The following is a 17,752-nucleotide window of genomic DNA, read 5'->3' on the forward strand; positions in this document are numbered from 1 at the left end:
AGTATAAGTTTTTATTAGTTTTGGGTGTTAACATGTGTACCATAAATATAGTTTAAATTCCTTCCTAGATAGTCCTCATATAACATTATTTATAATGCCTCTTATCCTGGCTTGGAGCCAGAGAGAATATGGGAGTTTTAATATCTTTAATTCATTACATAGTTGTCCAGTATCACTTAGACAAAAATAAAACTGTAGTGTTCTAATCATAAAAGTAGTAAAATGGACTTGTTAGGTAATATTTCAAGCCATTTTACTTCTCAAATGTTATGACTGTTTACCGTAGGAAGTGTTAAACATTGGGGTATTTTTTAATCCTGAAATCAATACACTGACTCAACCAACGCTAATGCTGTGATCAAAGTAGTATTACAGGTAGATACAGAAGCATCTAAAAAACAGATCATCCTTTGGATTGCAGGGACTCTGCTGGATGACATGGATTTACATACAGTAGCAGGGTGGCCATTTACTGAGCACCCCTTCCAACCAAGGGGTTGCTTTATAGGCACCTTGCCCCTTTTAATGGGCTCCAAGAACTGCACACAGCTTCCACATGTACAACACCCCCATGCCTGCGGCTCATTTAGTAACAGAAGACTAAGAGTACCTCTGCTGGGGCCAGTTTAGTAACAGAAATAGTTCTCAACAGTCCTCAGGGTCCCAAACTACTGCCCATCACGACATAAAAGCCCATACTTAGCTCTGGTGTCTTCTCTCACAGGCAGAGCTCTTCTTTGGTCCCACTCTTGTCACAGCCCATCCTCCCAGTGCTTCCTAGCTGCAACTTAGCCTTCTAACTGCAGCCTTCCCCACAGGAGCTCCCCCCTCCCTTGGTCTCAGGTCATCTCAGCAACACTCCCTACAGTTTCTCTACAATTTCCTGAGCTCAGGTGCCCACTTCCTCCTTGTAGCTTTCTGCTGCTCCTTACAGAGCTACTCTGCTCTCTCCCAGGTGTGACTCATTCTGTAATCAGGGTTGGCTAGCCCCAGCCCTTAAGGGGTGAGCCACACTGTTACATATACCTTCTTTTGCATGGCCATTTACAAGGGTAATTAGAAACTGCGTCACAGCTGTTTAAATGGGTTACTGCAGAAGCTGAACTGCTGCACCTTTAGATCCCTAAATTAAAATGTTTAAGAGCAGGTATGTGCCTCATTACACTGTATGACATCAATCCACTACAAACCGCCTATTACCTTTAAAGTCAGGCTGCAGTAAGATTACTTCACTTTTCACAGGGAATATAGGGCTTGCCTCCATCGATGAACTGAGTTGTTTTTTGTTTGTTTGTTTTAAAAATTGCATATTACAGGCAGCAATAAACACTTACCAATTGGTGAGTGTAGCCTCACTCACTACCTTTTGCAGAGCACGTTTTGTATAAGCAAGCTGAAAATGAATACATCTGTAAATAATAAGTGCGAGTATGCAGAACTTAATGAACAGGGGCATAAAAAGAAATTGAACAGTAGGGTGCAGCAATTAGAGTAACTGTCCTTTTATTAAAAATATATTGTTTCCAGCTTTCACTTGAAAAGTCTGACAGTTTGTTGCAATTTTCCCCATTCTGAGTTCCTTTCCTGAGTAAGTCCCCTTCACTCTGCAGTTTGCTCTTTTGCTGACAGCCCATACTCATTTGCAAAAGAAAGGACTGTTTATCAGGCAACAGCCCATTGTTCAGTATAATTCATTGCTCAGGAGTGTTATAGTGTTTGGGTTTTATTAATAGTAAGCCTTGTCTACACTTAGTTACCAGAGTAAATATGTTAAGGGTGTAATTTTTTAAATAATATAGTTATACCAATATAACCTCTAATGTAGGCACAGTTATACCAGTAGCAATAAGGTATGCCAGTATAAGCACATTTCTATCAGTATCATTGCATCCATGCTGGGGGGGAGGAGGTTGTACAGCTTAGCTATCTGGATATAGTTAAAGCAGTACAACTTTTGCATGTAGACAAGACCTTGGTAAAATAAAGGAATTGTTTAACCAACTGGGCATGTCTGCATGTGGAAACAGCCCCACTTCAGCCAATGGTGGTCAGAAATCAGTGTAGCTGCACAGGTTCTGAACTCTGAGAGAAGCGCCAAAGTGCAGTAGGAAGAAGAAAGGACAACTATCTATTAGAGAATCCACAACATACATACGGGAACTCTTTCTTCTTGAGGAAGTGAGAGGAGGGAGGGTGTGATCTCTTTCTGGTGTGATCTCCAGAAATTCCCCTGCTATCCCTTAGACTTCAAAGGCATCGGAAGCATACTGGGAAAAATTAACTCTCACACAGTCACACATACCACCACACACCCTGAGGCAGGAAACGCTGCTGTTGTTCTCTATGTCTTCATATGCTTTACTAAGAAGAGGGGGTGTCTTTGGTCAATCACCAGGTCAAGAATTAGAAGTACATTAGCTATAGTACTGCACTCCAAGCTTGCTGATGTTGATGCTTGCTGATGCTGACAGAAACAGCCAGGATGGGTGAATATTTATTAACTGAATAGCACCAATATTCATACTATGGAGCAAATGCAGTACTCAGGTTCATAAAACTGAAGTGGACATGCACTCAGACCACTTGAAACTTTTGAATAACATACTTGTTATACAAAAGATTGATAATGTGTTGGGGAAGTCACCTGAAAAATGACTAGCTAGGATTCTACCAAATTTTCCCTCATCAAAATTCAGCACCACTGTCATCGTATTTATATACCTCTTTACATTTCAAAGTATCTTATAGACATTAAATATTTTTCACAACAACCCCACCAAATAGCTAAGTAGTATTATCCCCATTTTACAGACGGTGTAATGAAGGCACAGAGAGCTATAAATGACTTATCCGGAGTTCCAAAGTAAATCCTTGACAATACTGGGATTAGAACATCAGCTCCTAACTTCTTTTTCAATCTAACAGACAAAGTATGAAGAAAAGACAGACACACAAGAGGGACTATTCTCCTGCTCTCTCTCTCTCTGCAATGGATTCTTCTGTCCACCCGCTCTGAGTCAAAAAGCTGACCAGCAGCACTCCATACAGTCTTCAGCACATGGTCTGAAATGGCTTTTCTAGCCTGCCAGTATCAGTCTCATATAGGAGGGAAGAGAGTATAGTATATGCACACATACATTCACTGTACCACGTATGAGATGGTGATGTCCATGAGATAACTGGCATTAACATGCATCTTTGACACTGTCCCACTTTTTCTTTGCCCACTAGTTCATCTCCTGAAAACCTCCTACAATAATCCAAACTTCTGAATAGCTTCAAATTGCCACTACACTTCTGACACAACATTGTGACAGAGATATATTTTCTTGCCCTTCAAATGTGGAATTTCCTTACAAAATTCCATTGGCCCAACCAAGACTAGCAACATACAGTCCTGGACTAGTGACAAGTTTAAGGTTCAATGTCTTGGGAAACTTAAGGATAAAAAAGGATGATTTATGCCATTGGAAAGGGGAGATTTACTCTTTCAAATGGGATGCACATGCTTCTAGTCCTAGAATATCCCTAAATATGGATTTTTAACTATGATATTATATATGGAAAAGCCATGTTAAGTAATTTTAGGTGTTTCTAAAATGTATTATTATCCTATATTACATTACACGCTTCTATGTGTATTGTAATATAATGTTATATACTAAAAGCACAAACACAAAACTTGACTCTCTATAGTAGGAAGTTTTTCTCAGCATGCACGGGGCACCTAAGCCATCACTTTCTGCAGAAATTAAGCTTATTTTGAAAAGTACTTTTCTAATTCTCCTGGTTGGAAAGAGAGCTTTTTGAACACAAATCAATTCAATAATGTCTTCCTGAGTTTGCAGAACAATACCCTTAGTGCCTCTGCTGAAACTGAAAGCATTCCCAAACTGCAGAGAAGTATAATTGATAAGACTCCAGTGAATTTCACTACTGCTATTCAGAACATTGTGGAAAGTGGTCAATATGTCAAGAATCGTGTCAATTTCCCTGTGCAGTTCAGGAAAGCTCTGAAAAGTGGTTGAGGTCTTTAATGCAGTTATTCACAGGGAAAAAGGAGGCGGGTAGAGAGAAGCACAGACAACCTCCCAACAACAGCCAAGCCAAGGTTTTTGAACTAGCAAAGATGAAGGGGCTCGGGGCTGACAGAAATAAAAACATCTTTTTACTTGTAATCTGAGCAATTTTGATAAGAAATTATTAAGATACAATAAATAGGAGATCCCATGACAGCATTTTAGAGTCATTTGTCAGAACTGCTCTTTAATTATTTAAGAATAATTAAACAGAAGTGCCCTTTAATTAGCTAATTCTTGCACAACTCTGGCAAATGTGAAGCACTATTGTAAGTGCCAAGCATTCTTCTGATTTACCCACATAGAATTTTCATAAAATAAGCAGCCCTGTATATTTTCCATTTATTTCCTCACCTGGGATTTGATCCTACAATTCTAGTGCAGGCAAATCTCCCCCTGAGCCCTTTATTTGGGGGTTTCTGTCAGTACAACTTTTGAAAATTTCAGAAAATTATTTTTGTTCTTTTTCCAGACAAGATGCTGCCTGTCACCTAGACAGATTGAAATGGCTGCTAGCAAGGAAAGGAGTGCCCCACGAAACAAAGAGAAGCTCTTTGGAAAAATTCTCCCCACACAATTGCTCAAGGATGGCCAAGATGGATAATTGTCATATGGGCTGGTGCATGATTTAGAAAACTCTCACTTAACCTATAGACAGGAGCCATCTTATTGTCTGATGGTATCCCCAGGCTCTGCAAACTAGTTTGTCTGATCACTAGCTTCTATTGTTCCCTCAGATAAGCAAGGCCCCAGTGAACAATTAAAGCTTTCAATAAATAATCTGTAAGCACATTCATTTGATTTACTGTTATTTGATACAGCAGTTAGTTTCAATGGGGCAGTTAATATTGATCACGCAAAGTACTCGAGACAAACATGAAACACTTCCAGAACTCCATGGATTATTACTCTTTATCCGCCACTCATCTGGGTTACTTGTAATGGTTGTGAAATTCAAAATCAATAACAACAATTAGTGTTCTGTACACGCTGAGGAATGAATCATGTGAAATATGTTTCGTTACAAAAATGAAACATAAAAGAGCTTATAAACGTATAAGACGCTTCAAAAAGACACAGGAAAAATGTATAAGACGCTTTAAAAAGACACAGGAAAAACTGAAGTAATTTTCACACGAGACTGTAAAATGGACAATGATAAGAATAAAAAAAAAAGTAAAACATGGATCAGTAAATGCAGGTGGTTAAAAAACAACATCAACAACATGTGCATTTCAGGGCATGGTTCTTAGGGCCAAGGAGTGTCACAAATTCCTGGGGAGAATTAGGAACACCAATCCCACTGATTGTCAGTGAAGTCAATGGGAATTGTTCTCCTAACTCCCTCTTGGGCTCTTCTGAAAATACCAACCCAAATCCCGCAGTTCACACTCACTTCCTGACTCCAACTGGTAAGAACAGCACAGTTTTGGTCCTAAATCAGGAAATGAAAGAATACAAAAAAGTCACAATTCCTCTCCCACTGATTTCAACTGAAGCAAAATCCATCACTAAATTGGAGCTAAATGTTTGTAATTTTAATAAGTTAATGTAACTTATTAAAATTAATAAAGCTGGCAATTTATTGTATGTGATATCCATCTAAAGACACCTTTCCTTGGCTTCAGATTCATATAAATTAGTTGTGAATCTAATGAAATGCATGGAAACAACAATACTTCAACATCTCTGCTAGAGTAATAATTCTAGATAATTAAAATGCAGAGCAATAAGAGAAATGTTTTATCATTAAACTGTAACCAGAGCTCTGTGTGAAATCATCCATTCAGAAGACTTGTTTTTCATCAATTATTTGTTATTTATCTGATGTAAATATAAGAAGGGCTAATTATAATGTATGACTCCTTATGCAGCTTCTTGTTATTAAGGCCAATGAAAGCATTCTGAAGACCATAATGAAATAATTATGTTTGCCTTTAAGAATTCTCTTCAATAACACATGGCAGTACTGCACTAAATTAAAACATCAGGAACTAAATTTCACTTGCATCTATTTCCATTTTAGCTAATTATACCCCCAAGCTTTCCAACAGACCAGGCCCTAAAAATCTTTTTGAAGCTGAAATGGCCTAAGGAACAGCAGCCTTTTATAATTATGGACTTTGATGAAGAAACAAAGGTAATTCAGTCCTGGAAGCTTTAATATTCCAAAAAGGTTATCACGTGAAATCTTCATCGGCTATGAAAAATGGGGCAAAACTGGGGTGACTGTAAGCAAATGTTTGTGTTCCAAGTAAATGATATTCTGATTTAATTGAAACATATTTCACCTGCATCACTTCCACCACCGCTCTTGTTTTCAGATTATTTTCTAATTCTGAAACATTTGCACGTTTCGATGCACAGTAGTTAGGATTAGTTAGAGGGCAAGGGAGGGTGGAGCTAGAGAGCAGAGCAGGTATACTGTGATTGAGCTCCACATGTACATTATATACGAGTCATACAGCCACTTCAGCACTTTCAAAATCATACATGGGGATTTGAAGCTATCTCCTAACAAGCCCTCCGTGTGCTCATGCTTCAGTCACAAAGTGTTGTGTACACAGAACGCTTGCAGGATCTGGCCCAAAACACGAGGAAAGGAAAGGATGTGGCTAAGGAGAGGACACAACAGGATCTGAATCGGCCCAGATGTCCTGCTGCTGAGTGAAGAGTAATTCTTTGCTTTTAAACTTTAGAGAGATGATAAATCTACAGGGTCTCAGAGAACTGAGTGTGGTAATACAAGCAAAAATAGAGACTGGCAGCTCACATAACTAGCATGGAGAACATGTGTGGCAATATGCGACTAGAACAACGCAGGTCAAAGGTGCTCTCAAATTGCATTGGGAGTGGGGACTTGAGGAAAATACTTCATTTACGAAAACAAAAAATAAAATAATATTTTGAGCACAAAGATTTCAAACACAGACCGACCACATTATAGCAAAACATCTGTGTGATGGGGCAGAAGGACCTTTAGCCATGCTTGAAAACTGGGTCCCAAAGGTATTCAAACTGGACAGTAAAGAGGATCCTATAATATTTAGAGAGCCTATTGGGTGGCTAAGAAGATTTCTCAAAAAAAAAAAAAATCAAAAGTCAAAGATCTCCTTTTTCTCAGGCCTCAGGGAGAAAAGTAAGAGCAACTGCTAAAAAATTTTTAAGGATCTCATCCTTAAAAGTCAAAAGACGACACATGCAAGACTTTTCTCTTTTATCTTTGCTCTCTGTCCCAAGCTAAAATTGGAGACTACTATTCTCTTAGGAGAGCATCCATCTTCTTCTAAGATGCCTATTTCAGTGGTACCCAAAAATGGTCTGGCTCTGCTAAACATCACTAGGTGGCACTGTTATACAGTCTTGCAAGCTTCCTAGTGTTAGCGTGCGAGCAAATGTTCAATCTTGGGAAGACATGGTGTGGTGTTCTTAGTTTTTGTTATGCATATTTATGTGAAGAGGCAGTGGACCTTGGAGAAAGAGCTGTGCAAGCAGCAGGAGAGTTTGCTCTCTTGGTCTCTGATTAGAGCCAATTCCTGAGACAGTTTTTCTTTGGGAACTGGGTATTGATGTTGGGCCGAGATTCCAGAAAGAAGGGATTGCTTGCATGCTGTTTGAACACCTCTGGGAATGGTGTATATGTGTAAATAAAAAAAGTTACACTTACAATATATCCAGGTCCCAAAACACTGAAGCCGACTTGCAAGGTTCAGGAAAACTGCTCCCACTTAGCAGAAGTGTGACTCTGGTGTCACTGGTGTTGAAGAAAGATCAACTGTCTACTTTTCCATAAGATACTGATGCCTCTATTTGACATTCTGCTAAACTACCAGTGAGGCATGGCGAGAAAGAATAAAACAGTTTGTTCTGGGCCACTAATTTAATGGAAAGACTGTTGAAGGAACTTTTGCAACCTTGACCATGGATTCAGATATTGAATGATGGGAATCAATAGCTTTTTAGTTTGGTTGTTTATTTGCTTATATGCTTGCTGAATGAGGTACAACTTTAATTGTATATTAAAGATAAGATAGATGGTTTTGTGGTTAAAGCACTGGATTAGGACTCAAAGAAATCTGGGTTTAATTCCTGGCTCTGCCATGGACTTTTTGTATGACACTGGTCAAGTCACAAACTCTTTCTGCCTCAGTTCCATATTTTTAAAATGGGGATAATTCTTCCTTCTTTCCTCCTACACCATGTATATCTTGTCTATTAGATTTTAAGTCCTTCTGGGCAGGGATGATCTCTTCCTATCTGTTTGCGCAATATCTTGCACAATGGGACTCCGATCTTGTTTGGGGGCTCTAAGCACTACTTAATATAAATAACCAAAATACATAAGCCTATTAATGACTCAGTTGCACAAGCACTCCATGCACAGAACTCCTATCAAAATCAATGGGATCTATGTGTATGGACTGCTTATGGGATCAGCAGTCTAAAAGAAAAAAAAAATCTTATCTAAGGATATGTCTACACTGCAATTAAAAACCCGCGGCTGGCCCATGACAGCTGACTCATGCTCATGGGGCTCGGCTAAGGGGCTGCTTCGTTGCAGTGTAGACTTCCAGGCTTGGGCTGCAGCCTGGACTCTAGGATCCTGCGAGGTGGTAGGGTTTTTTAAATCACGGAAAGTGCATAAAATGGAAAACCCTCCAAACTATGGATGGACTTTTAACAATGTATCCTTACTGGTGAAGATCCAAAACAATCTGTATATTTATAAATGCTCATTCAGCTTTAACCTATTTAAATCTATACAACTTCCATTTATTTGCATGTATATATTTAGTTGCCTTCAATTTTACATATGCCATAGATCAGGGGGGGAAAGTATAAATATCCCGTATCCAAGATTCTTCATATTGACATGCTGATTGATAATTTCCTCTTTTAACAGAAGTATTTTAAGAGGCTGTAAAACTCAAACAGAATGTTAAAACAAAGCGGGTTAGTTATAAGGGCTTGTATTAGGACATTACCTTTCTCCCTGCCCACTTCTAAAATAAAGGCACAACTAAATTAACTTTGTGGGCAAGTGTCCCTAAGCCACATAATGTCTTTATCAGACTGTCATGTATAGCACAAAAATTCTCACACTATAGTTTGTGGAATACTTGTGGTGGTCTGCAAAGGGCTGGCTAGTCACATGGTGCCGGTTCCTCTCTCTTATTTCTAACTGCTAAAATGTACTAAAGGCAGCTAAAAACACATCACTTTCCTACAATTACTTTTCCAAGTAAACAACGGCTCCTGTCACCACAGGGATTTTACTTCATTGCCAATGGAGGCGTGGTAAATTTGGTTGTGAATGGAAGGGCAGAATGTGTGCAGAAAATAATGTCTATATTAAAATGCAGAGCACAATGAAAAACTTTGAAACTCGCTGATATATAGACACTCATGAGATGACAAATGCAAGGAAGTGAATGTAAATTATTAGAGAAATGGCCTGGGGGACTCAAATTGATATTTCTGCTGTTGAAATCTGCAGTTCTGTTTGGACAAGGTATTCTTGCCTTCTCAATTTACGATGTGCTATTAAACAGAGCCCATGTTCTGCCCCAGAAGTGGCTGCATTTCTATGGTGGATGAAGTCATCTCAGTGGCTGGTTTGTATATCAGTTTCTTTTTTAATGTGCTTTGGAAAGCCCTTTAACCAAGATTTTTAAAAATAAAAGCCTAAAATCAAGCTCTTAAATCCATATTTGGACACCCAAATAAGTGGTCTATTTTCAAACACGTTGAGAACAATGGGAGTTGTTGAATGCTCAGCAAATTTTAAAATCAGGCCACTTATTAAGGTACCCAAATATGGATTTAGGAGCCTAACTTTAGGCTCCTGTTTTTGAAAAGCCTCTGAAATATGTGAAAGCATGTCATGCCAGACGAATAGGACCATCCACAGTATTTAGACTATTTTAAAAGAGACACTTTAAAATTTACACTTCTATCTCAAAAATGTTTTACTAACAATGAAGATAGCTGACTTAAGAGAACACGGAGAAAAGTCATCTCTATTTTGCTAGTTTACTTTGTGCATGTGACAGCCCCTTCTGGATACCTGTAGTCAGTTGAATTGTTTCGCCTGCACAGTTGCTTATTTCACAAAAGATTTCAATGGAACTACTCCTGGGGTAAAGGTACTACTTAATGCCAATAAAGTGGCAAAATAGGGCTCTTGGTAAACAGCACTTGCCTGCTGTTTGAGTGGGGCTTTCACACACAATAGCATGGAGAATTTTTTTTTTTTAAGAAATAGGATAATATGATTGTAAAACCACAAAAACTGACAGGGGGCAGAATTTGAAGCTACAGTTAGCTGTTTTGAAATGAATTAGATATAAATTTCATGATGTCTCTCCAGCTTTTTCCCCTCTCTTTTACAAAATGATACTGTTAATGCATTCCTATGGGCATTTTTCCATCAAGTAACTGCCCCCTCTCCAATCCTAAATTGCTTGCCAGCAAGGGACATTGGTCATCACAGCCTATGCCAGATTTCAGGAATGGGGCCAGATTAACAGCCCCACCCTTGAAGATGATATCATGGCATCACCAGACACCAGTCACTCTTCCTGCTTTACCCACCATTATATCTAAATGTGCCCATTTTCCTGCCTATATTAGTGCCTACAGCACAATTTTGTTCTGTTAGCTGGATTGCCCATTGTGTGGTTATAATAATCTCATGCATTTCGCATCTTATATTATTGCAATTCCATTTGGTTGATGAGGTTTTGGCTTTCAGCAAGCAGTGGTATGGGTCTCACTGCCTGGATATGGACTCGCTGAGTATGAGCACAGGTAAAAAATCAATTAGGATTTGGTACGTCACAGGATAATAACTTTGAGCAGTGTATCCTGGTGGAAGTGGTTATAATATTAGCTTCCCTAAGGAGTAAACATTGATAAGAGGCATGAGGGTGGTCTGGCTTCCCCACCACACAGTAATATAGAAATGGGGGGAGGGGGAGAGGCAGAGTGCTCCATATTTTGTATTAGGCATTCACTTACCTTCCTGTAATCTACAGGAGCAAAATGCTTAGTGCAAAGTTTGGGGATTTTCACAGTACAGTAGCCTACGCGAGATGGTGTGCTTGTTTAGGCATTTGTATTATGCAGGCTTTGTTATTAGGCAGCCCTACTCAGTCCCAGAAAGTCTGGATAATAAAAAATATCCAAGCACAGGAAGGGGAAAATACAGCCCCACCTTCCTTTTCAACGGCTGCCAGAGCCTTTGGATTCTATAGAGTAAAATCTATTTACTCAAGTTCCAGTTTCCTGGCCATTTTATACATACACTGGTGTCCTCAAAGCACAACAGCTAGTGGAGATATGGAAACCCCTTTGAAGCCATGACTAATTTTAGCCCCCATCAGTTGCATGTTCAAATTCAGTGTTCCCAGACTGACACCAATTCTTGATTCCCTCCTTCCATGCAGGGCTTGGGCGAGGGAGACCACATTTTTCAACAAAACTGATCCCTATGATCGATGAGACTGTGATGCAGAAACTCACCACAGTTCCATGCTTCAATTGGAGCTTTCAGTACGACTGGATGTTGTGGCACAGAGCAGAAGGCAGAGGAGCCCTATAGCACACAGTGCTTCAGAGCATGTAGACACTGCGCTGGGCCTAACCACCGTTATTCTTTCAACATTATTCTAGAAGATCTAAAATCCTCCTGTATAATGCAGGTTCAATTCATCAGCTGCAGAGAGGGTGGTGTGTAACTTAGACATGAGCAAACTAGTCACCTGGGGCATGTAAGTGAGATGGAAGTGTAATTTGCAGGCTGGTGCATTTCATTACTAGTGTAACCAAGTGTAAAGACCCTTAGCAGAGGTTGGTTGGAGGGTGGGAGCACAGGCATGAGCCAGACATGGTTAAGAGACATGGCTTGTGTAAACGGCTTCTGGAAAGTGTACTCACATAGTGGAAAGTGGTGATGTCACGCGATGTAAGGATGACTAACTCCAGTTTCTAAAACGTTGTCGTCTCCTCCCTCCCATTTTGGTATAGAACTGCCTGGCAACAGTGCACAAACTCAGATTTGCCCTGCCTGGGGGCACCTTTATTACACAGGCCCATTACACAAATAGAAAACCACCCACAGATATTTCACTTTTGCTCCAAGCTTATTCTACACCAGTAACACCAATGAATCCCTCTCAGATTTTGCAACCTCAAGAGTTTTTAACAGCAGTGCACTTCAGCCATAGTTTGCATGCTGGGGACTGAATCGGGCCTGCTATATCAGACGCTAAAATACAGGATCAGTTATTCTAGTTTCAGTTCATTCCGAAAAAATATTCATGCCATGCTTTTTCAAGAGAAGGTAAGGAAGCCAGGATAACACAGAGGATGAGAAATAATTTAATCTGATGCTTGAAGTAAAATTCAGGGAACACCGTGACAGATTTCATTACATCTTACAGATGCTTTTACTTGTTATCTTTGTAGACTGATTAAACCATAGGAGATCAAGCACAGATATTTTAAATAAAGTACATAACCACTCCTTCTTAACCATCTCGCTGTGAAGTTTATAACAAACATTAAAGAGAATAACCTGTTTCGAACAGACCTTGCCTTCTCTGGTGCCAGCATGTGATTTACCAAACGCACCTGCAGCAATCTGATACTTGGGAATGCAGATTTCAAGTCCCACACTTCAAAATGTTTGTTTTTAAATTCAGAAAGATGAAAGAAAATAAGGAACTGAGCTCTTTGTTGGGCACAGATGTTTCTAGGATTTCCAGTGCCCGCAGAGAACAAGAACCTCCCCCAATCCACACTTCACAACAACCTGGGATTTAGAAGTAAATTTTATGCTTCTGGATTTAATTTTTAACAAGATTTTTGAAGGTTAACACCTCCAGTTCTTACTCAGCCAAACCTCCCAGGGAAGCCAACTGGAAACTTTCCCTTGAGTAAGGACTATATACTACAGGAATTATACTGATCGTATTTGCAGCCTATGTGTACACCCATAATTTTATCTTTATTGAGTTCTCTATTTTTGTAAATGTAACAAAATGTGCTAGACTAATAGTGGTTTTCTATATTACTTGTTGAAACACTGCTTTCATATGAATGCTTAGGTTATTCCTGTTTTGGGCCTTCTCATTTGAGGTCACCTGTTAAATGAATCACATGAAGATTTTTTTTTTTTTATAGGATCTTCTAGGACAAGGGGAAATCAGCCATTCCACCTTTTTCATGTTCTGTCTGGTCCAATCCTGAGTGCACCCTTGCTTCCATGCTATTCAGCTGTTTCATGTTTCAACAGAAGTTATTCAATCTCTACTGATTTTTTTGTAGCTAATTACTGAAGCTGTGCAACAGGGAAGCTGAAAATTATATTGTACTTTAAAATACAAACGAGGCATTTTTATAATCTTAATTTTAGTCTATATTCTCCTCTTTAAACGTCTATATTCTCCTCTTCAAATCTAGTCTTGTCTGATTTTGATATATTGGCCTGATTTCTCTCGAGAGAGTTAAGAGGAGTGCTTACTACTGATGTTTAAAAATTCAATCAATCAGTTTTATTCCCTTTCTTTGAGTCCATTACTTTCTTTGTAAATGAATTATTTCTTCTCTTTAATCCATTACAATAAAATTAAATCCACATGAAAAATATACATACATATATTTTAATTTTGAAAAAAATAGTAAGCACTCAATGTATATATACATTCCTCTGTGTGTGTGTATATTATATATATATTATTAATATATATATAATATATTAATGAATTTTTAAACATCAGTAGTTATATATATATATATTGTGTGTGTGTTTTTAAACATATATACTTACATGCACACATGTGTAATACATACGGTTTATGCTTGATTTGCAAACCTACCCAATGGGAGAAGGAAAAATAGTGTACAAACACAAGTCATGTTTGGACTGCGTCTTACCTTCTGTTTCAATTTGCAGACCTTCCATAGGCTAGGACAATTCATAAAATTACAGGATTGCATTCTGCACATTGAACTGCAATGGAATTAATGTGCGGAAGTTGGGGACATACAGTACTCTAAATTAAATGCAACAAGGATTAATTCTTCCAGCATCTCAGCTGCAGCATTGATGCTGTTCAGGATTGTTACTGGGCTCTTTTGAGTCTGCAATATGCATGCATTATTCCCTTAACATCCATTTACCTCCTACTACAGACTCCTCATCTCTTTCAAAGTAGCATTTATAAGGCCTAAATCAACTGCTGCAGGTGCATCATTTGTATTGCTGAGCCCCCACCCCCCCTAAAAATCCTACCAAGTACCTAATACTTTTGAATCTCGGCTATGATTACTTTACACAAAACCGCAGAGGTCTAAATAGGAAAAGAGAGTCAGGAAATACTTGTGGTTGAAATTAACCATTGTCATTGTTACATTTACAGCACTGGAGCAAACTTTAGTCGTGCTCTTCGTATCACTCCCCTAACCCCAAAATTGTTCTTTGTCAGCACCTCATATAAGTAATAAAACAGTTTATATTTCAATAGAATTTTAATAAATTAAAATATGTGTGCATATTTTCATATGTACACACAAACACATATTTAGAGTACTTGCTCATTTTTTCAGAATAAAAAAATGCTACATAAATTAACTGAACACTATTTAGAAAGTAACCAGCTAACATGCTTTCCAGTATGAGTGTCATTAACAGTCAGTTCAAATTACAGCCAAACAAATTATAATTCAGGTTCAGCCTGATTTTAAGTTGCCTTGCAGTAAAGTTTAATTGTATTCCTTACAAAATTATAAGACTCAATTCCTGAAAGCACTTTTCTGTATTTTTTATTTACTCTTGTTAATATGAGTTTCTTTGATTAGCTGACCTTTTCTGTTATCAACACTTGTCTCTTATCGCTGGCCCTAGGCAAATGACATATTTACCACTCTTCCATTCTGATAAGGGTAATCCTATGTTTAATTTGTTCAAGAACAAACACAGCATTTTTCATTTTTTAGAACATGTTTCTAGTTAATAACAAAAGTATAGGAAAGTGCAGATAAAAGCTACACTTTATTTACAAATTATTTAAACAATTATCAGAATGTGATGAAAAATATTTTTCCAGTGAAAGTTTTATATTATGGGACTTGCTTACTAATGAGGCAAAATTTCTAGGATTCAAAGCATTTTTATTACCATAGTTAAACTTATATTTCTGTTTAAATCATGGTAACTAGAGAATACATCTTTAGTGAAATGTCTTTAGTTTCTTACGGTTATGGAAGAACTTTCAAGTAATAGGTTTTCTTTCATATCTTGCGACCTCAAATGTAGAAATATTTTGAAAGTAGCTAAGGGAAAATAAATAAAATATGTTGATTTTTTTTTTTACTGAGTTTAATTCTTTTGAATTGTAAAGATGTTAAACATTTGAACCCATATAGTTGCCAATCGTTATTGATTTTTACAAGTCTTTTCTCAATGGTTTATTGGTTCAAGAACTAATGCCATACATATTCTGAGAAAAAGTTTTGCGGAGAGTCATAAATATGATAATCCACCAGGCACTTCTTTTAAGAACTTTTTTTTCTTTAATTCCCTCTGGATAAACAACATTGAAGGCAAAGCTACATTTATTCTTATGCAGCTTTGAACTCTTTGGAAAACAAAGATTTCAGACATAATTCTATAGCTAATGCTGCACTGAAGTGTCAAAGAGTGTGTTAAAAACATTTTGATAGATAGCCAAGTCATTTATCTTAATCAGTGTCAGAGCAGAGAAGCATCCTGCAGGCTCTTTAATGCAGAGTATAGGGGATGCGTACTGGTACTTGTAATTTCTCAGACTTGAAACTACAGTGTTAAAACACTGCCACTGTTTACCATCTATGTTTCTCAGCACTATGTCAAGATCAGATAACAAAACAGTAATTTTTAAAAAACTACATTACAGTATCTATGCTTCCTCCTCTACTACTCCGAGACTCTGACTGAATCTGAAGGTATGAAAATAATTGATGGCTAAACACAAGGGGAGTTCACAGTTAGTAGTTTTCTAGCAAAACAGCAACTTCTTATAGCAACAAAGTGAAGAAGAAAGGTGGCAGCAAGGTCAGTACAAAGAAATATTGCTTTTTCTTAGCAAGGGAAATATTAATGGAAGCCTAAAACTATCGCCTGATTTCAAGAACATCACCTACACTATGCAGTTTAAATTCTTTGTAAGGAATGTACAGAATACAATTTTAATTGCTTGGCTGCACTGTTGAAATGTACCTCAAGAAAATATGCAATCAATTACCAAGTGTGATGGGAAATTATAGCAGGGAGGCAAAGGAAAGAAAACTACAACAGAGATTCTGTGTAATTTGTCCTTCATTGGACAGAGTTTAAAAAGTCGTGCTGTACTATCTTATTGTTTTGCATTTTCCTGTTTGCTAAAAACCTGGTTGAAGGGTTGATATACTGTGTAAAAAGGTGGAAACATAAAACATATTTTAAATATTTTTTTCTGCAAAAGAAAATACTTACACAACCACATTTTGCATAAGAAAAAGTCCCTACAATCCCTATCGCAAATTAAAAGTAGTTGGGTTTTTTTTTTTAACTGCATGCAAATAATTTTTTTGAAATCTGGAAAAAATAATGGGACCTACATTGAGCACTGTGCCGGTGTTGCCAGTCTGTTTGTGCCAATCCACTGAAGCATGCTTTCAGAGCCTTCTCCTGGAGCATGCAAGAAGACGGACTTGCAGTGTAGAAATCCAGAATTTGACCAGGGCTCACTGCTAGAACATCCATACAGTCAAACATGATTCCCCCTCTGCAGAACGTCTGCAAAAGTGCTTTCCTCTAGGTGTGGAGGAAAATGGCATATAAAAGTACACCCAACTCCATCAAACTCTGCCCCTTTTTTGGCACGTAGGCTGTTCGTCTTTTTCCCAGACCAGAATCATGAATTATGACAGACAACACAGCTAAAAGCCTGTAATTGATCCAAATGATCATTTACCATTTTCCAGGCTGCTCAGCCAATCCAGCAAGATAGGGGGAAACAAGCAACATTCCAAGTTTTAGTTTCAATCAAATCATTCCAAAAATCCTTTAGAATCAGTCCTGCCTCATAGGTTGTTGCTGAAGATATGATCTTTTTCACATCACACACATCATCAAAGTCCCAGTAATAAAAGACCTTTGGTAGTAACTCTGGATCCCCCTCACCAGTGAATAGATCCTTCTGCCTCTGAACAGCTCACTTCCTACTATTTGTGTCACACAGAATGAAAGATTGAATTGCCTAATATATGCGAGTGAACTTTCCATGAACCCTTCCCAGGCTGCTAACCTTCAAATGACCCAAACCAGTCTGACATCACCAGCTCCCAGGATTCTCACACTGCTTAAAAACTCCCAGCAGCCCTGCAAAAGCGACAGGCAGAGAAGCAAGCAACTATTAGCCATTGCTTTTATACTTTCTTATCTTTAAATAATAAAATAAAAAAAAAATAAAGAGGAAGATTAAAAAGGCTGCTTCTGGGTCCTGTCTGCACAACAACAAATCTTGTATACATATCATCTTATTCTAGGTGTGTGGATTATTTTAAGTGCCAGTCTATTTCTTAAATTCCCTACACGGTCCCTACCTCCTCTGTAGAAAGAATCAGCAACACACAGACACAATTTGCCA

At 38.1% G+C, this 17,752-nt stretch overlaps 1 protein-coding gene across 2 annotated transcripts in view; it reads right to left on the bottom strand.

Moving 5' to 3' along the window:
• RARB (retinoic acid receptor beta) overlaps positions 1-17,752 on the bottom strand; it is a 288,982-nt gene that overhangs the window by 124,797 nt on the left and 146,433 nt on the right. The window contains exon 1 of one of the 2 annotated variants that reach the window (XM_024214544.3): positions 16,722-17,170. The exons of the other annotated variant lie outside the window; for it this stretch is intronic. Within the exon in view, the coding sequence (XP_024070312.1) occupies positions 16,722-16,878 (157 nt within the window). The 5' untranslated portion in view covers positions 16,879-17,170. Of the gene's footprint in view, positions 1-16,721; positions 17,171-17,752 lie in introns of those variants that run through there. 2 annotated transcript variants of the gene reach the window in all.

This window comes from Terrapene carolina, unplaced genomic scaffold (assembly GCF_002925995.2).
Source record: "Terrapene carolina triunguis isolate 2854851 unplaced genomic scaffold, T_m_triunguis-2.0 Scaffold84, whole genome shotgun sequence".
Lineage (NCBI taxonomy): Eukaryota > Metazoa > Chordata > Testudines > Emydidae > Terrapene > Terrapene triunguis.